The sequence below is a fragment of the Palaemon carinicauda genome, chromosome 42, assembly GCF_036898095.1.
Source record: "Palaemon carinicauda isolate YSFRI2023 chromosome 42, ASM3689809v2, whole genome shotgun sequence".
In the NCBI taxonomy this organism is placed as follows: Eukaryota; Metazoa; Arthropoda; class Malacostraca; order Decapoda; family Palaemonidae; genus Palaemon; species Palaemon carinicauda.
This window is the reverse complement of record NC_090766.1, coordinates 26,079,849-26,102,873: the sequence shown is the minus strand read 5'-3', so window position 1 is coordinate 26,102,873 and position 23,025 is coordinate 26,079,849. Positions and strand designations below refer to the sequence as shown.

At 39.9% G+C, this 23,025-nt stretch overlaps 1 protein-coding gene across 3 annotated transcripts in view; it reads left to right on the top strand.

Moving 5' to 3' along the window:
* LOC137632992 (protein bric-a-brac 1-like) overlaps positions 1-23,025 on the top strand; it is a 242,742-nt gene that overhangs the window by 185,989 nt on the left and 33,728 nt on the right. The window contains exons 8-9 of one of the 3 annotated variants that reach the window (XM_068365159.1): positions 14,568-14,681; positions 14,857-14,987. In XM_068365159.1, the coding sequence (XP_068221260.1) occupies positions 14,568-14,681; positions 14,857-14,987 (245 nt within the window). Of the gene's footprint in view, positions 1-14,564; positions 14,682-14,856; positions 14,988-23,025 lie in introns of those variants that run through there. The other 2 variants (XM_068365158.1, XR_011042157.1) reach the window with 2 other exon arrangements.

Here is a 23,025-nt window from a genome sequence, read left to right as displayed (position 1 = left end):
TCTCAATTCATAAAAATGTTTATTTTGTATGTCCCTATTAACATTCTTATAATTTACTATTTTCATTCAGTAATTTGTGTTTTTGAGTAGCATTTATACAGTACTCTTTATAGTAAAATGTAACTTACTCATTTATCTATTTAATCTGGTCCAAGTAAGGTGAGGTTACTCTTTTGAGTTTTATTTCATAGTACAACTCTTCATTGCTTTTACTCTGTACTTCTTTTAGAATTATCAAGTTTATGTAGTGTTGTGAAGAATATTGAAAGCCTAGGAAATAATAATTCAGTAGTCAGAAGTGGATAGTGAGTAATTATCCTGTCAGTGGTTGTTAAAAAACTTGCACAAAGTATTTTAGTGAATATTTTTCAACTTACTGGTCATTTTTTGTTCATCTAGATTCCCACAATAGTTCAGTTCTGGTTAATTGGAATTCAATTGAAATAATTTTAAACTGCAGTACTGTAGATTGATTTTAGCACTATTGTATACAAGTAATTATGTGTGTATGTTGTCTTGTTATATTGGAAAACTGCAATGACAGTACACCAGTATTCATCAGTTTTCAGTCTTTAAGTTTCAGAAAAATGTAGTTTTGATATATTCATATAGACTGTGTTGTATTCTGGAAAAGTTGCCTGTGGATATGGAACACATACCCTCGGTAGTAGTACTCAATAACTTCAGAAAGCATATCAGTAAGTGCGAACATCCCTGCACTGTAGTACACAATTTATGGTATTTATAAGTTGTATTTTACTAGGAGTGAATTTATTACTTTATAAATTATATATTTATATAAATTATATATTTTGACCAAGCTGTGCTGTTAATATATTTGATTAGAGGCTGAGCAAAGATCTAGCTCTGCTTTTTGTAATTTAGTTTGTTATTTCTTGATAGCTTTATCTGTTACAGATGAGGAATATGACATTTAAACAACTTGGCTTCTTCCAAGTGTGTTTACAATTGTGACATTTGTCTCTCATTGGTACTTCATTTTTTTGCATTATTTTACAAGGGTTCAGCAGATACTGTACTTCACGTACACTAGCACAAAAATGCACAGGGTTTTAAGCCAAGTTGGAGAAAAGCAGATTCCTTTCAATGTTATTCTTTGTTCTTGGAACAATCTTATGATTTTACTTTATTTTATGTATGAGATGGTCCTGGCATTTCAAGCAAGGCACCATTATTCAGGGATTACATGCTGCGAGTTTTTAAAAGATTTTATTGCTTACCTCAACTCTGATTCATTCCTTTAGGTGGTATTGTTAGGGAAAAAAATCCAAATTATTTTCACATTTGGATTTGTGTACAGTTATATTCCTTAGGCTGCCATTGTATGTCTTAGATGTAAGTTTGTATTGCTGTCCAATGTTATGTGAGGAGTTGGAAATATGAGCTACAGAGTATATAGTGCATCGTTTTGAACACTATCTTTTTAATACTTGTTTTGCTCTCACCATTCTTGGAATAATTTTGGTACTTTATGTAAAATGTTGAACTGCAGCACAGAAACTTCTATATTTAAAAACAGATTTTAAAACCCTCATTTTTTTTTTTTTTTTTTTTTTTAAATAGACGAAGCTGATTGATCACCTTTTTATTGTAAGAAGTACAGGACTTGGGTATATTTCAAATTGGCCGTAAAATGCTAAATCATACAGTACCTTGTGCTATGTAATCTCTCTTGGAGTGCATTTGAAAACACTTTCTCTTGTTTATAGTATACTGTACTGAAGTTTCAATTTTTTTTCTATTTGCAATCCTTCTCTAGATACAGTAATATTTTTTTTCAAGATATTAGAGTATGGTAATTATTAAATTAAAAACGCTGGTAGTGAATGTAGCGTGTTCAAATTTTTATGTACAGGAGTTAGAAGCTAGGGTTACTAAGGTTCTTCTGGTGAAAATATCGGTGAACTATCGAGTACATCCAGTAGAAGTGGAAGGAAATAACTATCAAAGATTATGTTGCAATAAAACATACATTATTTCAGTGTTTGGGTGGTTCAAGGCATGTGTTTTCCAGATAGTATTCAAAAACTGTGGTGTGTTTTAAAGTTCAAATTTATAAAATGCTGTATAAAAACAGTATAGTGATGAACAGCATATAGGTTTTAGGCATAATAAATAATAATGGTATGTCTTTAAAAGATAACAAATTTCTTTTGCTCATTTGTACAGGATAATGTTCATTGTGTAATGTGGCCAATATAGTGTGGAGTATTGTATTTGCATTTTTACTTAAGTGGAAATCTAAGGGTACTCAAAGATTCCATGTTTACTGTAAATGATGTCAAACCGTTCCAAGTATTAGTATTTCTCTTCTGCACCCTCAGTAGCTATGTGCCAAATTATGTCACACTAGTGGACTCCAAGAATTTTTCTAAATGAACTTAGATGTAATGTGATGTGTATATTGGTGTATTCAGTTTATTTATTTATTTTTTTTTTCAATAAAATTTATTCATATTGATTTTATCATCCACAAAAGCTCATTACATTGAAACTTGCTGAAAAGGGTTCAAATTTGGAAGTCATTACTTGATTTTAATCATTTGAGTACTGTACTGCACTAGTTTATACCAACTGTATATGCTATGAAAGCACTGAGAAATCTCTTGAAACAATTTTAAGCTATAGACATGACACTGTTGTAATAGTCTTTATTATTACTTACACACACACACACACACACACACACACACACACACACACACACACACACACACACAAACAGTAATCCTTCAGCTTGATGGAACTTAATAAACATTTAATACAGAGGAACCATATTAAACAAAGTCAACAATAACCTTAAAAATATTTTTTTTTCAAGAATTTAGGACTTATTTTTTTCTCTCAAGATTGACTTTGTATGCTTAGTCCTATTTTAGTCACAAATGTCAAATTGGTGATCTGGTTATATTTTTTAAAGTGGCACTAGTTGATTACATGTAACATGCTTTTAAGATTTGGAGATTTCATTTCGTTAGTATTTGGTCTGTATCTCATCTTTGTATATTACTCTTATCAAATTATAGATGTTTTTCTTAAATTATCTACAAGTACAAAAAATCTTCAACATAACCATTTTAACTTAGGCCCACAGTGTTAGGGGCCACTTGAATGTTTATCTTACAAAATCCATTAAGTTGAGGTGGGAAACAATTATTTTTATATATTTACACGACTTAACACAAAATTATGAATTTGAGGATGAGCTATCAGATGTAGATACAAGTAAATTTCTGCCCCATGCCATAAAAGATGACATCTAACTGAATGCAGAAAACACAAATGGTTTTGAAAACCTATTTAAAGTAGCATAAAAAGAGGTGGTCAACAAAGAACGCCATCTACATCATGTTACACAGTTCCCACCAAAAATATATTTGACTCGATTTCATCAGATAGTAATGAAAATGAAGCACATGCATTACCTTACAACACTACTGTATATGTGAAAGGGGAGCATATACTATTTGTAGTTCGTTGACATGGTTCTTGATAATGTCGCAGTACACAGGGTTTTGTATACAGTGGAAGGGATTCTGAGCGGAGTATGTTTTGATATAAAGTTGTATCTAGAGAATGAGTATTTGCAAGAAAGGGAGTTGTATGTCTTTGAATTGATACCAATGATGGAAAAAAATCATTTCAGTTAGAGCCTTGAAACTGTGAGTGAGTGGAGTATTTGCATTAGAACAAAAAACTGCTGAATTTCAACAAACAATTGATTCTTATACCTTTGGTGGTATTAAATTTACTCATTAAATCGGTTTTAAATGCAAACTAGGATCAGTTGCCTAGGTGGACATCGGAAACCACAATTTTGTTAGTTTTGACTAGATAAGTGTTTTCTCTGGGTAATGAATCCTCAAGATTAGGTTGGTTTGTGAGCTAAAGACTGGCTAGTAGACTGTTTATAAAGGAAGTATTGATGCAACATTACAGAATTCTGAATGTGTTACTACAGGAATTCAATATATATAACCTGAGAGTACTGTATGGGAAGATTCTTGTCAAGGTAACATGCCAATGTACAAACAAACGGTCTAGGACTTTAGGGTGTAGATTTTTTTAGCCGAGAACATTTTAGCATTGGGTCTTTCCTTGTATTATATATCTTCATCTTTCTGTCATGACGAATTCTTTAAAACGTTAACTACAGGCCTTTCCGTTTTCTTTTTAAATTGCAACAAACCCCCCCCCCCCCCTTGACAGATGAGGTACTAGAACCTACATTCACACACACTGGGAAAACTCCCTCGAGATGCACTAACGGCCAAGTCTATATGAGACTGATACAGCCTGCCTTCCGAAACCTGATGCGCGTGCTGAATATTTTCACTTGATATATTCATATAAGTGAACACTCCAACGTAGGAACCATACGATATGCCACGCACTAGTATATGAAAAAGGTTACTCATGAGAGTTTACCCCAGGTAGAGGAGGGATGTTGGGATATACGCTACCAAATTGGTAACTCAGAATCCACTGGTTGAAATGAGCAGACCGTGGTACAAATTTGCAACAGTTTTTACAGTAAAAGGATCATAAGTAATTAGAGGAGTGCAAGACTTTAAGAGAGGCGATCGATTCCATCATGCATAGTGCACCATCAGAACCCTTACCGAGTGGTGCACTGGAATGATTAGGCAAAACTTGACAAAGTTAGGCTAGTGCTCGAAACTGTGCAATTTAGACTAAAATCTTTGCTTCTGCCTGAAGGATCACGGCCTTAGACCTTGAAACAAATGGACCAAAGATAACATGGACTTGTGAAACTCATTATTACCAGAACCCAAGAGCTTGTTAATGGGGGGAGTGGCATTATCATCATCCCCCACTGTAATTAAGAAGCCTAGTTTTCTGTGTATTTGTAATTCTTAATCTGGTCTTTTTAATGTTTAAAGGCTGCTCATGATTGGCAATGGACAGTGACAATACCCTAGAGACTGACCATATTTACATATGATCAGTGCCCAAGCCCCTCCACCCAAGCTTAGGAACAGGGAGAGTTAGGCAATGGCTGCTGATGACTCAGCAAGCACACCTACAGTATAAGCTCAACTAAATCCCCCCCCCCAACCTTAGCCCTCAAGGATGGAGAGGTTGCACACACTACAAGAAACTATCGACCTTGAGCTGGACTCAAACCCCAGTTCGGCAGACCACGAGGCAGGATCGTTTCTAATAGGAGACAACATCCATCTGAATATTAAGAGGAACATGAAGAATTTCAAATTTCTCACAAAGATCATTTTAAATCAAGAGATGCAAAGAGAATACTGTAAGGATCATGATTGCCCAGAAAGACATTACTTGAACAATCAATACAAGAATTACTAACTAGTCCAGTAGACAACATCCCTTATGATCACTAATAACCTAAATAACACTTTCTAAAGTATGATCTGGAGAAAATCCAAAGTATGTCAATTCATCTATAGACAGTAAATGAGAAGACTAAGGACAAAGCATCTTTGTAGTATTAAAGCAGAGGTTATTACAATTATTATTATTATTATTATTACTACTAGCTAGGCTACAACCATAGTACAGTAGTAGTAAAGCAGGATGTTATAAGCCAAAGTGCTCCAGCAGGGAAAAATAGCCCAATAAGGAAAGTAAATAAATAAACTATATGAGAAGTAATGAATATAAAATATCTTTAAATTGGTAACAATGTTAAAGTAATCAGTTGTATGTAAATTAATAAAAAAAATTTATACAGTCAATTCAACATGAAAGCATTCCCTGCACACACATTTGAATTTCTCAATATTTTACTAAAGGTCTAAAGCCTATAGAAAGGAAAGAAAATGGAAAATTTTTAGTTTTTAGGTTGTCGATATAAGCCAAGCCTCAAGAGAGAAGACACATGAACATAAGGCGAGTATAGAAATAAATTATATTGTTAAAATTCAGGTTTTAAAATTTTGTTTTAGAGGACCTACCTTGATTAAACACTAGACCTAAAATTATATCCACAGACTGTAAGGTAGAAACATCTTTAAAAAGCAAGTTATTGGCATGTTGCCAATGAAATATGGCAAGTTATCCTTTGCCTAATTACCTTGCGTCCAATCGTCCACAGCAGAAAGTAACATTCTGAACTTTAAAAGGCTATGGTAGACAGATCAGCAAGTTTTTAAATAGAGGATATCCATGAGTATTCTTTATTATATATTGTAGACTGAAAAGAAGTAATCCCTATTATGCAGTAGATGCTTATTTTAAGACCATAATTCAACATATTTTTGAGTCAAAAAGTTTATCCATGGTAGTCCAGCCAACTGTAATAAGTAAAACACTTCGACCCTTAACTTCTATTTTGTAGGATGAAATTAACATTATCTTAATTATATGCTGTCAGATAATAGAGGTTTTTTGGTACCAGTTAAAACTTATCTTAACTAAGTTGCCACTATTATGTGCTTTGCTGTTAGGTGATGTCAAAGGCACCATCTCAGCTGGATGGGGTGAAATTATTTCAACTAACAGCTGGTGGTATTTGTGAAATGTCATGGCTTCATCTACAAAAGATAATACATCCAACTAGTTAAAATTAAGATTTCGGAGACAAAATACCTGCAAATAGGTTTCCATTTTCACTGTACTGCAAACAAAGTGGAAAGGAGTTGGGTGCCATGAGAAGTTACAAGGACAAATAGTGATCTGCAGTCACTGTCAATGGAAGCAGGACTACTGGAAATTGATAAAAAATTCTGAATTAGATTTAGAGCTATACATTTTACATGCATCTGGATAAAGATAGACTAAGTTCACATAGTACTGTATTTGCCAAGATGAACAACAGAAACATTATTATTTGGAGAAGTATTCGGCACTAGGAAATACGAATGTGAGTTGCCAAATTTTAACTAAGGAAAATACTTCAATTCTGCATAAAAATGTCATTTGCCATAGATATCCCTGATGTTGAAAATAGCCTGTTTGGCAAAATTATTTGACTTGCTGATATCAGGGTGCTAGATAGCTAGTGCAAAATTTTGCGATAGTATCACGGATGTACCGTCATCATTTTTCCCAAACTGTCATACCCTGTACTTTTTAAGGTCAAGATTTGGATAAATCCCTTTGTTTTTAACTGGTGTAACTTTGTCCTTTTGTTGTACAGTAATATTTTGTTATTGTTGACTCTCCCTTTTACTTGAATTATACAGGTGAATCAAGTATTTTAATATTGCAGGATTTTAAGTTCTATAATGAAATTCTATCCTTTTGGTTATAGCAAACATAATGTCCCTCTTCTAGTGGTTATTTATATGTTTCTTGTTTCTCTTTTGGTAGACGGTTCACATCTGATCTAGTTGTCATAAGCTTATACAAACTCCCCTTACAACAGAAACCATAATGATTAAGGAAAAAAATTAATTTATTTTTAAAATGGTTGTCAACTCTGTGAAGTAGTGCCAATGAACTTGAATTCAGTTTTATTTAAGCATGCTTTTAGTACGAGGTTAGCTCAAAGATCTGATGAGACAGATAGATGCATTATGAAAAAATATGGCCAATAATTCAATTTCTACAAAATATTGAACACAAACATTGCTGGTTAGTTGCAAAGATGTCCTAACAAGTGTTTTTCTTAATGAAAACATGGTGTCAAGATTTTATATAACTGACAATAGTAGACATGGAGAGTAACAACTTGATTAGATCAAAGGTTCTGCATCACTGATTGATGTGGTACCTAAACAGCATTGTTTTGTGCCATTCAAAGATGCAGCAATAAATGCAGTTTGAGAAAATACAAATCATCTACTGTACTAGTGAATCATAAGTCTGGAAAAGGTCGTAATTTAGCCACAAAACTTAGTGCAGATTGAAAGAAGGCATATATACTGTATCTTATATAACAATGGCATCCAAAGAACAATTCCTTACTGCCTTTATCCCTAGGGCTGGAAGTAATTTTTTAACTTGTACATTTTTCTCGAAAAACTTTACAATCTATTCTTGTTTTTCCAGTCTTTGTTTTCAGACGCTTTGACAAAAGGTGGTTATTATAATGCATTCTGCAAAGCCATCAAAAGGCTTATAGCAGACCAGCAGGGAAAGCTAGTCAAGTTATCAAGGCATAAGAAAAGCTTGTTGGGTAACATGTTGTGGAAAGGCTATAGTATCAAACTGGTAGGCTATTCTTTTGAAAGGTGCTTCAGTACTTATTAGATTAGGTCAAAGGCATCCCCTATTTACTGTTTATTGGTAATCTTTTAATATAGGCTTGAAAGTAGTGCAGTCACATTTGAAATGTGTAGGTAAAGGAAAAATCAGAGCATGTTAAGCATATTTAATTAGCTATTGTAAGATTATCTGAATTTTAGAAAAGTGTAATGCCATTTAATCTAATAATCACCTTTGGTATGTTCAGTACTTGAAGAGCCATCATGTGAATTATAAAACGATCATAACTAATTTACGAGTCTAATAAATTGCATCAAATGAAAATTGGCCTTAAAAATTTATTTTATGACTCCTCCTGTGCTCAGTCTACAAAATACATTAAGACCATACCTAGAGTGTCAATTGAAAAATCCCAGGGACACATCAAAAGTTAGCTAGGTTACTTACAAAAATGTTTGCGAGGAAGATTTTTCTCTACTGCACTAGTCGCTGCGAGTGAAAATAGTTTGTCATCGCTTAGTAGACAGTGTAGGAGAAATTAATTTATATTTGTGACTACATACGATCTTTTAGGGGAGTATTAATTTATAATTGTGACTATGTATGATGTAACTAATGTAACAATATCATAATGTACAAGAATTTTGTTTTTGATATCCTAATTCATAAATCTTAGAAATGTTTTCAAGTAAATTATAGTTTTCAGTTTATCGCCAACTAGACTCGAAGAAATCTTTTCATAATTTAGGGTTAGCATTTTACATTTAAAAAAATAAATTTTGAGTAAAGCATGTATTAAGGATTTTAACTTGGTAGCTGGTCAGTGAAGAAAATAAGCCTCAAGTGATTTAATTCAATCGGACAAAAGGATGGAAGGAAATAAATTGCAGTAAAAATAGCTAAAGAGAGAAGACTCAAAGCATGATGTAAATGATGTTCTTAAATGGCCATATGGCCTGGTGCTAACAGTATAACTGTGGGTTTTAAAAGTCATTCCTCTTTGGATGGGTTGGATTTTTGGGCTTCCATTTAAACCCAAAAAGCCTTCTAAAGAAAAGTAGGCTTTCAAAGTCATTCTTTCATACGGCATTCATTTGGATGTAGTCCTTGGTAGTGATGGTGGGACACAGGATACAGGATTGTCTTTCAAGATGGCATGAATGAGGGAAACAAAATATAGCATTTATTGTATAACATTACCAAAAGGTGTTACATGCATTTATTATATAGAAAGCAGTCAAGAAAATACACTAGCATACAGACATACACACAACACATATATTTATAAATGTACATACATATACAGCATGTACAGTATGTGTGTACTACATACCATGTTTGTACAAAAGACTTTTTTTGGACATATTAATAAAAGTATACCCAATATTTCTCTGTGATTCAGACTATCTTCTCTATATGATTTTGTTAACCTTTCAAGAAAAAATTTGGTATAGTAGTTGCTACCATCTGTACTGTCTCAGCGTAATGTCTAATATTTATGTAGGAAGAATATGTTGTATGTATTTTGTACAAAAATAATAAATTTTAACAAATTCCTCAGACTAACACCCTGGCCTATATTGTGTTTTGCCAAATTTTAAATTTTAATTGCTAAGATTTAAGGAAATTGTGGTACAGGCTTTACGTCTCCACATTGCACTTTATGAAATTCAAATATTATACTATTCTATGGATTACAACATGTCGGTTAGAATTACGAGGACCAAAATCATACCTACTTTATGATATTTAACTTCAAAGGATCCCCAGATAAATGAGCAGTTTGCGTTGAGCATGATAAAGGCAATGAAAGATTTTCAATGGATCTTGTAAATTCATACGGTAAAGGTCAAATACCTTTCTTTTACTTGTGACATATTTTATACCAAATATCCAAATCAATTATCATTTTAATTCAAAATATATTAGGAACTGGATCCATTTTATTAATGAAACTATGTAGAATCAATTGTAGTTAGAAACTATACAGTAATATATTGTGCATACATATTCTTTTGTAGATATAAAATAAATGGTTCAGTTAAATTTCTAGTTGGAATGGAATGACTATATACAATTAAAGTGAAAAAAGAAGATACTTATTGTTGACCTTTCTCATTGGTTTAACAATTCACTGTACTGTAAATGTAAATATTATTTTATTTCAATTACTCTTACTCTATATTTATTGTTCATGATTTTCAAGTGCAGTTTTGGTTGACAAAATTAAAAACTAGAGGAGGATGGGGTGGAAATGTGACTATCACATATTGTAGGGATTACTACTACTCCTCAGAGCCACTAATCCAATGGCCACAATGTTTGGGTATGAGCTATTTATGCCTTGTCAGCTACCAAAGTGACCTCTCATTTCATAGTGGAGACGATTTAGAGAATTTCACACCTTTCCTGGCTTTTGGGCATAACATGATTGATAGGTTTAACTACATAGTTGCAGCCTTTCTACTACTCTAGTAAGAATAGAATATACAGGACTAAATTTGACTGGTATAAGAGATTTGCATCACTAGTTTACTAAAGGGTAAATTCAATGGATTTAGAAATATTCCATATAATATTTTATTAGAATAGGCCAAGTACAGTAGTGTATTGTATAGGCCTAGAAAGTGAAGAAGTCTAGTGCTATGTTATGAAATCATCAGGTAGTAGCCCAGCTCGGCTACTGAGCAAGTTTTAGTCACTATTACTCTTACTTGCTCTGGTGCTATCAATAATTCACCTATTGATGGCTCCCATCAAGGAAGGGATGACATCCACTGACTGGGGCTTCAGAATCAGTGAAGGATCAAAACCCGCCCCTGAGCTGCCATGGTCATGATTGGAATTTGTACAGGCAGCTTTAGTTAGGTTTAAAACCCAGAGCTCAAGTCCACGGAATTCCCTACACTATTAACAGATTGACTATCCTATTTCTCATGAACTCTTTATCAGACTGTGCTATATACCAGAAGAAGCAGACTTTTCTCTACCAATTGATTCGGTAGTGACCAGGTTATTGGCAGGGACCCCACTGGAGAGAGACTTGAGTGCGAGGGCACATTCTAGGCACTTGAGTCTACTGCCATGGAAGCTGTATTCATGGCCATCTTCAAAGCAATGACATGGTTCGACCATTGGTCATGTGCAGTTGGATACTTTGCCATAACTGAGGTTTGGCAAACCCTGAGACAAGGAAAAAGTTTATGGGGTTGATACTGTCAGGCACCAGGGTTGTGACTTTGGCACACCAATTGTCTAACTAGTGGGCAAACCTAGTCCTTAAAAGAAGAGATGACATGGCCTCCTGCTTTAAGAAGCATGTAGGACAAGAGGAGGCACTTTCCTTACGGAATGCACCAGTATTGGAGACTGCAACCATGTTTCTACAGAAGGAAGTAGATGTCATATGATGGACCAAGGAGAAGTAGAGGAAGATGAGCCAGGGCTCCTTACCCGTTAGTGTTACTTCTAGGGTCCCCGACCTTTTAAAGGCAATTATGGCTAGATTACCGAATCCTGTTGCTCCCCTAAAATCAGCACTGAAAAGGAAAAGTGTCATGACCAGGGCCAGATGTGCATCTCCAGTCGTTTTATCCTCCAAGAACGCAGTGGACAATGCTCCACCCTTTTGCCCCCAACCTAATCAATCCAAGAGAGGATGGGGACGCTGAAGTCTGTCATGGTGTTCAGCTATGGGGCAGCAACACTGAGCAGAGAGCTGGGTGGTGGGAGTCCAAGATGGATAACTCCTTCTTTTTAATCAACTCTTATCCTCCTACCACTAAAACACCAATGTTGTTCAAGAACTATCATCAGGGATTGCCAAAAGCTCTATCCTTAGAGGCAGAGGGAAAGGTGATGGAAAGGGAGAAAGCACAAAAAGTCATGAGAGGCTATTCTCCAGGCTTTTACTGTCTTCTTTTCCTAGTGAAGACATTAACTGGAAGACCAGTCATCAATGTATCTCCAATGAACGAGTTTGTTCTCCAAACATCCTTCAAGATGGAATTGGCAAGTACTGTTCCATCTATCTGATCTATAGAAGGAACCTCTACTTTGTCCTCGGGGTAGTGGTATACAGTACGAACTCAAAGTTCTGTGCTTTTGATTGTCTACTTCTCCATTAGTGTTCATTCTAATCTCTGATGATGTATGTCAATGAGTGGCTTTTTCTTTTTCGCCAGAGGAGTGTTACTTCACGAACAAGACAGACTTCTTTCCTTTTACTGATCTGATCATAGTCAATCGGGAAAAGTCAAGTCATACACACAAGCAGAGGGTGGACTACCTGGTTATGCCGATAGACAGCAGCAGTGAGAATTTCCCTATAAGGCAACCACATCTGCAGACTCAGGGAAGTAGCGCAACCATTTGTTAACAAGCAAGAACTTCTCGCTCGGCAGTGGCAATTTCTTCTAGGACATTTTTCATCGTTGGAGAAGCTTGTGCCTCACGGGTGCCTTCACTAGCAATTGCTCCATAGGTATCTAAAGCATCACTTCACAGGAACCCATAATCTCCTTTACTGCCTAGTTCCAGTGGAACAAGATATATGGGATGATCTAGCCTTGTGCCTGAATGATGAGAACCTTGTCAGGGGAGCAGCACCACTCGATTCCTACCCTCTGGAAATGCTGCTGTTCACAGACATCCAGAAAGGTATAGGACAGACCTGAGGAACTAGACCACTAAGGGAATTTTGCCCACAAAAAGAAAACACTTGAAAGCTCTCCAACAAAATTTGATAAGGCACTCTGAACGTTAATAAGTGACAACAGTACCATGGTGGTGTATGTCAACAAACTAAGTTGGCAATGCAGGTGCACATTTGGCTGAAGTGAGGTTCATTTCAGGCAAGAGGAATATAGAAGTACAAATACTTGGTTGCAAGGGTAAAGGAGTAGGATAAAAAATGGTTCCTACATCCGTGCGTAGTATTAAGGCTTCCTGCAATTTTGGGGTTTACCACAGCTGAACAAGAAGTTATAAAGTATTCTGCTTGCCAGTTCCAGACCTATCTGCAGTATTAGGGTACACAGTTGAACAATAAGGATGCATAAGCCTTTTCACCCTTTAGCCTGATTCTCTGAACTAATCAAAAGACTGTTGACAATATCAAACCTCGGGATGATCCCGGTAGCTCCCAAATGACTACACGTCAAATGGTATCCATTTCTGATGCTCCTCATCGAGGTACTGAGAGTTGAAAACTACCCAATGGCACAACCTCCTTGGCCAGCTCTTAAAAGATGGCTACTATCCAGAATATCTTCCAAGCAAAATGCTTTTTGAAAGGCACTGCAGATATGCCTTGGCACCTACAAAAACTTAATGCAGCTTTCTACAAGGGGAAGTGGGCAATCTTTGGTGCTTGGCTTCACAGTCAGATTCTTTCTTATTGATTGCCGATTACCTTGTCTATATTCATCAAAAGAACTTCCTCTTATTCTTCACAGTGAAAGGCTAGCACTCTGCTTTAAGCCAGGCTTTCAAACTGTATGGCTTAGACCTCTCTTTGTAGGAATTCTCTATGCTCATAAAGAGCTTTGAAGTCTTGTCCTCCCAGGAACTCGAACCACAGGTATTGGAAGTCACTCGAATTCTCAGGGCTTTCAATTGGGCCCCGTACAAGCCCTTGAGATAGGCATTGATAAGGGATCTGCCACTCAAAACGTCCAACATAAACTAACCACGCTTTACCTTCCTTACTGGGACACCTTTGCAAGAGCTTGTACTCTTCTATTGCAAAGTTCAACTGTCAAAACCCAAAAATTCAAATTATGATGGAAAGATCCAACACCAAGCAGTGACAGAGCAGCAGCATATGTCCGCATTCAATATGACTATAGATAAAACTGGCTAGATCCACTTATTGAGCAGGCAAGTCAACCCTCACCCAACTAAATTGTTAACCATTCAACAGCCTTTTCAGCTTGCATTGCATGAATCTCCTGATTATAAGGATGAAAGGTTTGTTTTTGCTTGAGAACAATATATTCACAATTTTAATAAAATTAATTGTGCAATGAATGTGAATTTGCAAATCTTAAGTTTACTAGATGTCCTAATTAGATTAGTTTTTCTGAAATTGTCCATTTACTCTAAATATAAATTTGTTGGTTTTCATATTTTTTTTTGCTAAAAGCAGATAGTGACTGATGTGTAGATAATAGCTTTTTGAGAAAAATAGTCTCCTCAAGACTCTTGTCCATTTTAAGTTTGTTCAAAGGTCCTCTTTTACATGCATTGATATCAAATCATCTTTCACAATAAAGCCTCTTAGCAGATGGTGGGGGGCTAAATTGTTTAATAAGTTAAACAGTATCAAGTACTGTAGTTAGATTGATCTGAGTGGAACTTTCAGAAAGTATTAAAAGGATATATGTAATTTTTTTTTACAGCAGCTAGCAGCAGCTAGAGCTCTTTTGCGAGTTTTAGGTGCAGCTGGTTCTGGGTCTCACAAAGCTACGAGGATGAGTGATTCAGTTAAACACAACATTGCCTCAGGACAGTGTAGAGTGAGTGTTAACTATACTGTACCATAGGTTACTAAAACTGAATCCCTTTTGTAGTATACTGTACTATTCAATTAACTTTATCCAATATCCAATAATGCAATAAACTGTATCCAATATCCAACAATATGTTGCCCTTTACTTTCACTACTGATACTCCCTTATACATGAAATACAGGTTTGTGGAGAGAATATAGCCAGAGGAGAACACAGAGCACATATGGCATCCCATACAGCTCACAGGCCTCTTCACTGTGCTGTCTGTGGTCGGGGCTTCCATCAAACTGAAGATCTCAAAAGACATATAAGGTAAAGGGATTTGGATTTGGCAAAATTAAATTTGGTTAAAGAAATTATCTTTAATTAAAGTTATAACAAATTATTTCAATCCTTATCTGAAGTTCATATGCTATACATCCAAAGATGGAAGAGCTCAACTATCATAAAATTGGATGAAATTTTTTTAATTTTGTATGGAAGATCCTTTGTTCATGATGGCAAGGATACAGTTCTCTTACTTTAGCTGGAATGTTGATCTCATTTTTCTTAGCCTATAAAATTCAGGAAATATGAAATTTGGAATTATTATTTGTTTGTTCCGTAACCAAAATACAAACCACGCAATTTACAAAGGGTTTACTTTTAGCGCAGCTGAAATGACGAGCCAATAGTTTTAACGAGGGTTAATTACCTCCGCGCTAGTTAGTGGGGGTGTGGGGAAGGGTAGCTTGCTACCCCTCCCCCCTCCACACACCGGTGACTTGCTTCACTTCACTTTTGGCTCGGCGGTGATCAGATGTGTCTGCTCATCGCCTTCGTGACAGCCTTTAATTTTCTGCTTTTTCTTTTCAGCGTGTGTGTTGGTTGGAAGTTGACCTTCAGTTATTTCTTTACTATGCGTACATGCCCTGGAGTTGCCGGCTGTCCATGTGGGACTTTCATGCCGGACGTTAATACGGATACACACACCCTCTGCCCTCAATGTCGGGGCCGACGGTGTGACCGGGAGAACATGTGCCGTGAGTGCAGGGAGGTCTGCCTCCCAGTGGGAGAGGTTTGGCCGTCGGCGTAAGAAGAAGTCCAAGAGAGACTGTTCTCCTCCGGGGTTAGCCTTGAAGGAGGAAGGTTCTCGGGACTCTTCTTCCACCGCCCAAACCTCCTCCGAAGCTCCCCCTCGTCCGCCTCCTAAGGAGAGTCGGCCGAGTGGGAGCGCAGGCCCTTGTTCTGTTTCCCGACCTTCGGTGGGGGGAGAGGGCGTCGTCTCCCATAGCGAGGCGGTTTCCCCTCCTCCTCCGGGGGAGGTTATTGATAATGCCTTATCCAGTGATGATCTTTTACAGATTTGGTCGTCCCTGGGGCTTAAGGGCTTGCCCTCCAGGGTCGCTCTTATTGACCTTGTCTCGTTGGAGGCCGCTGTTAAGCAGTCGCCGGTGGTAGCAGAGGTAGACCCTCTGTCTAGTGTCGACGTCGTGGTGACAGAGGCCTCCGACGTGGCTGGGCCTTCCGCTGCAGGTGCTGTTGCTGGTGATGGTGCTAAGGGCTCTCCTCCTTCCGTACATCCTTCGAAGGGGAAGTGAGTCCTTCGGTCTCGACTGCTGCTCAGCTTCCTTCTGAGGGAAGAGCTTTAACGGAGACTCCTCTTCGGAGGACCGATGGTCCCGACGATCTCCCCCAAGGCCGCCACCGCAGTAAGGCTCACCGTCCTCTACGCCACAAGGGCCTCCCTTCCCCTTACAGGGGGACTAAGAGGCGCCTTTTTGGGTCTTCATCCTCCGGGGGGGACTCTCCTCGTCAGCCTCAACCTACAGCTCCGCCCTCCTTGAACCTCTCTGCAGACCGCTCACCATCTCCTGCCAGATCTTCGCCTTCTGGAGAACTCGTCACCCGACAGGCAACGGTCCCTTCGGGGCTAAGGGATCCTTCCCTTACGCGAGCAGTGCTAGCGCACAAGCGCTCTCCTGCTCGCCGACGCTCGCCTGCTTGTCGGCTCTCTCCTGATGTTCGCCCCCCTCGCCAGCGCTCTCCTGCTCGTCAGCTTTCTTCCGAGCGTCAGCGCTCATTTGAGGACCCTCGCCCTGCGGTCTCTGACCACCCTTTAGTTCCTGCTGAACTCCCTGCTCACCATCTACCTGGTCCTGTGGCTATGCAACATCGTGCTGCGCGTGTGTCAGAAACACATGTTCGCCAACGCGCCAGCGATCTTCCTGTTCCTGCTCGTGAACGCGCCGCGCCACCTGTCCTCTCACATGACACGCGTCGACCTTCTGCTCGCCAGCGATCTCCAGCTCGCCAGCGATCACCTACGCGTCAGCGATTACCTCCTCGCCAGCGTTCACCTGCTTGCCAGCGCGCACAGGCGATCTTAGTATCGCCTATTCAACAGCGACAGCTAGCGCGCCGACGTTCTCCAACGCTCCTGAAGGAACATGGTTCGCCAGCTTCTAGCTCGCCATCGCGCGTTTGCCCACCTGCGCATGCTGCTCGCCATCGCTCGCCATTGCACGATCGCCCTCCTGCGCATGCTGCTCGCCATCGCACGACCCTGCACGATCGCCCTCCTGCGGATGCTGATCACCATCGCACCCCATCACGCGATCGGCCACCTGCGCATGCTGCTCGCCATCGCTCGCCCCTGCACGATCGCCCTCCTGCGCATGCTGCTCCTCATCGCTCGCCCCTGAACGATCGCCCTCCTGCGGATACTGATCACCATCGCACCCCATCACGCGATCATTCACCTGTGCATGCTGCTCGCCATCGCTTACCATTACGCGGTCATTCACCTGCTCATGCTGCTCACCATCGCACACCAGTGCGTCGACATACCACATCGCGCCATCGCCAACTTGAGGGACTGCACTCACCAGCTCGTCATCGATCGCCTGTGGATCTACATCGGCAGCGATCTTCCTCACCTACGAGGCAGCGCGTTCCCTCGCCGTCGCGCCAACGCTTGCTTCGTCGCCTCGGACACGTGTTCATTTACCTGCCCACCCTTGCGCCCACTCGCCTGCGCGCCCGCGCGACCGCTTGCCTGTGCGCCCGCGCGATCGCTCGCCCGCGCGATCATCGTTCGCGGTGAATTCCACAGCCGGTGGTAGCAGCAGGGATGCGTGCTCCTAGACGGCACTCGGGATCACCTCCATCCAAGCACAGGTTGGTAGTGCAGGACGAAGAGAGGTCAGTACAGCATTCTTCCCCACCTTCTTTTCAGGCAGGTACCGTCGTGTCCACTCCAAAGGATCGCCTGATCCCTTTCCCTTTAGCGAGGATTTCGGACTCTGTCCTTGGAGCAACAGACTTGGTTTGGTCCGCTGGCACGGGTGTTAGTAAGGGTTATGAAACCAGCACTCGCCGGCCAGGGTAACAAACCATCGGCTGTCTCTCCTACGCTGAAGAGAAAGAGAGGAGTGGACTTCGTGGTGACTTGCCCCAGGGCGAAGTTGGTTCCCAAGAGGTCGGTCTCGAAGGTCCCTTCTCCTGCACGAGTACTCTCTCCTTCTCCCGTGGACGAGGCCTTTCCGTCCTCAGGTGAGTCCAGTGGGGTGGTAGTCTTCCCCTCGGCACCAGGGGGGGGGGAGACTTTGCTTCAGGCAGGAGAATCGTCTCGTGAGGAAGGGGCCCCTCAAACCTCGTTGTTGGGATCCTGTATCCCTCCCAGGAGGGAACCCAAGAAGGATTCCAAGACCGTCCCTAAATCCTCGGCAAGGATTCGTCAGGAACCCACGACTACCCAGGGGAATGTCCACGTATCACCCCAGGAAGAGATTCCTGGGGCAGGAGAATTAGCTGCCAGCCCGCAGGGAGGAGAACAGCAAGAGTCCGAACATGCCTTCTGGCAGGTCCTAAGCCTGACAAGGCAACTTAACAGACTTACGGATCCAGTCATCGCCCCCCGTGAAGGCAAAGACACGATTCTGGATTAAATATTTGACGTTCGGAAGGCCCCTAAGACCAGTGCAGCTCTGCCCTGGTCTCAGGGGCTGAAGAGTACCAGGGCTAGGGCCAACGCTCAGCTCGCACTTCTTGCCGCCTCCAGTCGTTCCCTGGAATGAATGAATGAATGAAACTTTAAATCATTCATTCATTCATTCCACTGCCGGGAATAAGCTCATCCCTCCTCCTCGCCTTCAGCAGAGGAGGTATTTCGAGATCCTGGGTGAGCACAACCTCGCTCTTCCTCTCCATCACTCTGTGGAGGAGCTGGCGAAGGGAGTTCCCCTTTAGAAACTCTCTGCCCGGTAGGTGTCGTTCTCGGCGGCAGAGATCCTTAACCACGAGAAGGTCGCTAAGTGTGCCATGCAGGCCACTTCGTGGCTGGACTTCTGACTAGGATCTCTGGGCATCCTATTGCGATCGGAGGACTTGTCCAAGGAGACCAATAGGAAGGCCCTAGAGACCTTCTTGCTCTCGGGCACCCGCTCCATCGAGTTTTTGGCGCACCAGGTTACCACCCTGTGGGCCAACTCGGTGTTAAAGTGTCGCGATGCTGTGTCCGAGAGATTCCATCCGAAGGTCCCCGCCGTAGATGTGTGTAGGCTCCAACATGCTTCCCTTCTGGGGGAGATTGATTGATTGAAAGTTTTCTGGCATCCTGACATCTAAGGTCATTGACGCCGATACCATTTACTGTATATGAAAATTAAAAGGGAATTCGATTAAAACCATAAAAATTAAGAAGTCATTAAAATAGTTAAATAGTTTTCAGAAGACCTGCTTCTGAAATAAATCTAAAAATTCCGCTCGCATAGTAAGACACATCATGTCCAAGAATCTTGGCAAGGATAAACCTGCCATCCTCACCTCGAGCCTCAAACAGATATCTATTTCTTAAGTTAGTAAAATTAGGGCATTCGGTCAACAAATGCCTCACTGTTAAAGGTACTAAGCAGTCCTCGCAATACGGTTGGTGTTGGCCCTTCAGCAGAAACTCGTGTGTCAACCGTGTGTGAACAATACGGAGACGACAAAGAGTCGTCTCCCATTTTCGGGGAATCATGTTATACCTCCAAGGTGATATGATATTTGTTACTTCCCTCATTTTATTGCCATCTTGACTGTCCCAGTGCTGTTGCCATTTATCACAAACCAATTTCTTGATGTAAGGTAGGAGATCGTTACATGGAATGGGATACCTCCTTGGTAGCAACTCGGATGCCGCATTCTTCGCCAGTAAATCTGCCTTCTCATTCCCAGACACACCTACATGTGCTGGAACCCAACAAAATCGAACAGTTATACCTTTCCGTCCAATAATAAAAAGCCATTCTAAAATCTTTAAAACTAGAGGGTTATTAGAATTAAAAACTTCTAAAGCTTGAAGAACACTCCTTGCATCACTAAAAATTGTAAAATTACCCTCCTTTTCCAAAGCTATTTTCTCAATAGCGGTTAATATGCCATACAGTTCGGCAGTAAATATGGAAGCTGTTAGAGGAAGTGCACCTCTACAATTAAAATCATTACTATGTACTCCAAATCCAACGCCAGCATCAGATTTGGAGCCATCAGTATATATAAAAGTCGATCCCCTATGTTCTTCGACATGTTCCATAAAAAGAGACCTGGATTCTAAGTCAGTCATATTCTTCTTAACTCCAATAAAGTATTTACAAAAAGATATGTCAGGTAATTTCCATGGAGGCATTGATGATACCTTGAATGGAAGTACCTTATTTCTAATTATATCCAGACTATTTAAAAATCGATTCACCCGAAAGCCATAAGGTTGAGGAGATTTTGGGTGCAACTCAAAGTATGATGCGTGTCTTACAAGGCTTGCAGTCTGAAAGGCTAGAGAGCTAGGGAGTCTTTGCAATCTAAACCAATACCGAAGAATGGAAGACATTCGGTAAAGGTCTAGAGGTAACTCTCCAGCATCAACAAGGAGACTTGGGATAGGCGAGGTTTTAAAAGCTCCAGTAGATAATCTAATACCTGCATGATGTATCGAGTCTAATATTTTTAACCGGCTTGGGGTGGCTGAAGAATATACCTCACAACCATAACTAATTTTGGAAAAAATCAAGGCCTTGTATAATTTTAAAATAGTATTGCGGTCTGCCCCCCATGATGTATGGGACAATACTTTTAAGATATTCAGAGCTTCAACACATTTAGCTTTTAGCGCTTTTAGGTGAGAAACCCATGTAAGTCTACAGTCAAATATCAAACCTAAAAATTTGGTTTCCGATACACATGGTATCCGTTGACCTTTAATGTATATATCCGGGTCTGGATGTACTCCCCGGATACGACAAAAATGGACAATGGTAGTTTTACTTGTCGAGAACTTAAATCCATTCATGTCAGCCCACTGGATAATTTTATCAATAGAGAGTTGGATTTTTCTCTCAACCATTGCCATTCTAGTGCCAGCAAATGATATTGAGAGATCATCCACAAATAGTGTTGAGAGAACATCCTGGGGAATGGCTGAGGATATCCCATTAATTGCTAGTGCAAAAAGGGTTACACTCAGCACACTACCCTGAGGAACTCCTTCTTCCTGGCACTTACTCTCTGATAGAGTTTCCCCCACTCTCACTTGAAAAACTCTACGTGAAAGAAATGCCTGAATAAATAGTGGCAGCTCTCCTCTCAATCCCAATTCATGAATGGTTTTAAGAATACCATATCTCCATGTGGTATCATATGCCTTTTCAAGGTCAAAAAATACTGTAACATGGTGCTGTTTGGAAGCAAAGGCTTCACAAATAGAAGACTCAAGTCGTATCAACACATCAGTTGTTGAGTGCATTTTTCGGAATCCACATTGAATCGGTGATAAAATACCTTTCTTTTCAAGGTACCATATCAGCCTTGCATTGACCATCTTCTCCATGATTTTACATAAACAAGATGTCAATGCAATAGGACGATAGTTTGCTGCTAAAAACTTGTCTTTACCGGGTTTTAAAAAGGCTAAAATAATGGCTAGTTCCCAAACACTTGGGTAGCTATGATCATGCCATATTCTATTAATAATGCTTAAAATAAATAGCTTTGTATTAAAATGTACATGTTTAATCATTGCATATGGAATTCCATCGGGTCCAGGGGCTGTATCGTTGCAATGAGCAAGTGCGGAATCAAATTCTCTTTCAGTGAAAGGAGAATTATACGACTCTTCCCTTCTTGTTGCAAAATTTAAAATTTTCTTTTCTTCAGTGCTCCTATACTGGTGACCAGGGGCTCCTTCACACTTGCTGGATACATTTGAAAAATGATTAGCCAGGGCATTGCTAACTTCATTTGCTTCAGTTACATACTGGCCATTCACCTTCAACACTGGTGGTGGGTTGGGGGTGAATTTGCCAGCTATCTTTTTTACTTTCCTCCACACAGAAGATGGTGGTGTTCTACTGTTAATAGAGGAAACAAAAGACATCCATGACTGGCGCCTTGCTTCTTTCATGGCACGACGGAACTGTGCTCTACATTTCTTGTACATTATTAAATTCTCATCAGTTCTGCGTCTACGCAATCGTGTTAGAGATCTTCTTGTGGCTCTGTGGAGTGCAGTTAGTTCTGAAGACCACCACGGGACTGGTCGTCGTTTGAATAACCCTGTTGTTTTGGGAATTGAATTGACTCCTGCTGTATGAAGAGTTCCATTCAGTAGGTCTATGGCATCATCAACACTTTCAAACTGTTCTGCTCTCCCTTCGATTTCACTTAGCTCACAAAATTTAACCCAGTCTGCCTTGTCTAGATTCCAACGTGGCGATCTTTGCAAAGGCGGACCCTTGTTGGTGTTTATAATGATTGGTGCATGATCACTAGTATGCCAATCATCTAATGTCCTCCAATCAAAATCAAGAAGGCAGTTAGAGCTTGCAATTGAAAGGTCAATGCATGACAAAGTACCTGTCTGAACATGAAAGTGTGTGGGCTCTCCTGTATTAAGGAGCCCCACATCCTCATTCTCCACAATTGATGAGATAATATTGCCCCTTGTGTTGGCCAAAACATCACCCCATAAAGGATGTCTACCATTCATATCTCCCAGTAAGAGAAAAGGTTGAGGGAGTTGTTGAATGACCTCTGCTAAATCATCATATAAAATATTATCATTTGGAGGTAAGTACAGAGAGCATATTGTATATTTTCTCCCTATATCAATTTGTACAACAACTGCCTGCAGGGTTGTACGTATAGACATGGGTATTTGGGGAACATCTCGACGAATGTACATGAGACTTCCGCCATGGCTCCCTGCTTGTTGATTATATGGTGTTCTATAGCTAACATACTCTCGAGGACTAGGAGTGTTAGAATCAAGCATACTTTCCTGTAGACATACAATTATGGGGGAATGCTCATGAATTAGGAGCTTAAGTTCTTC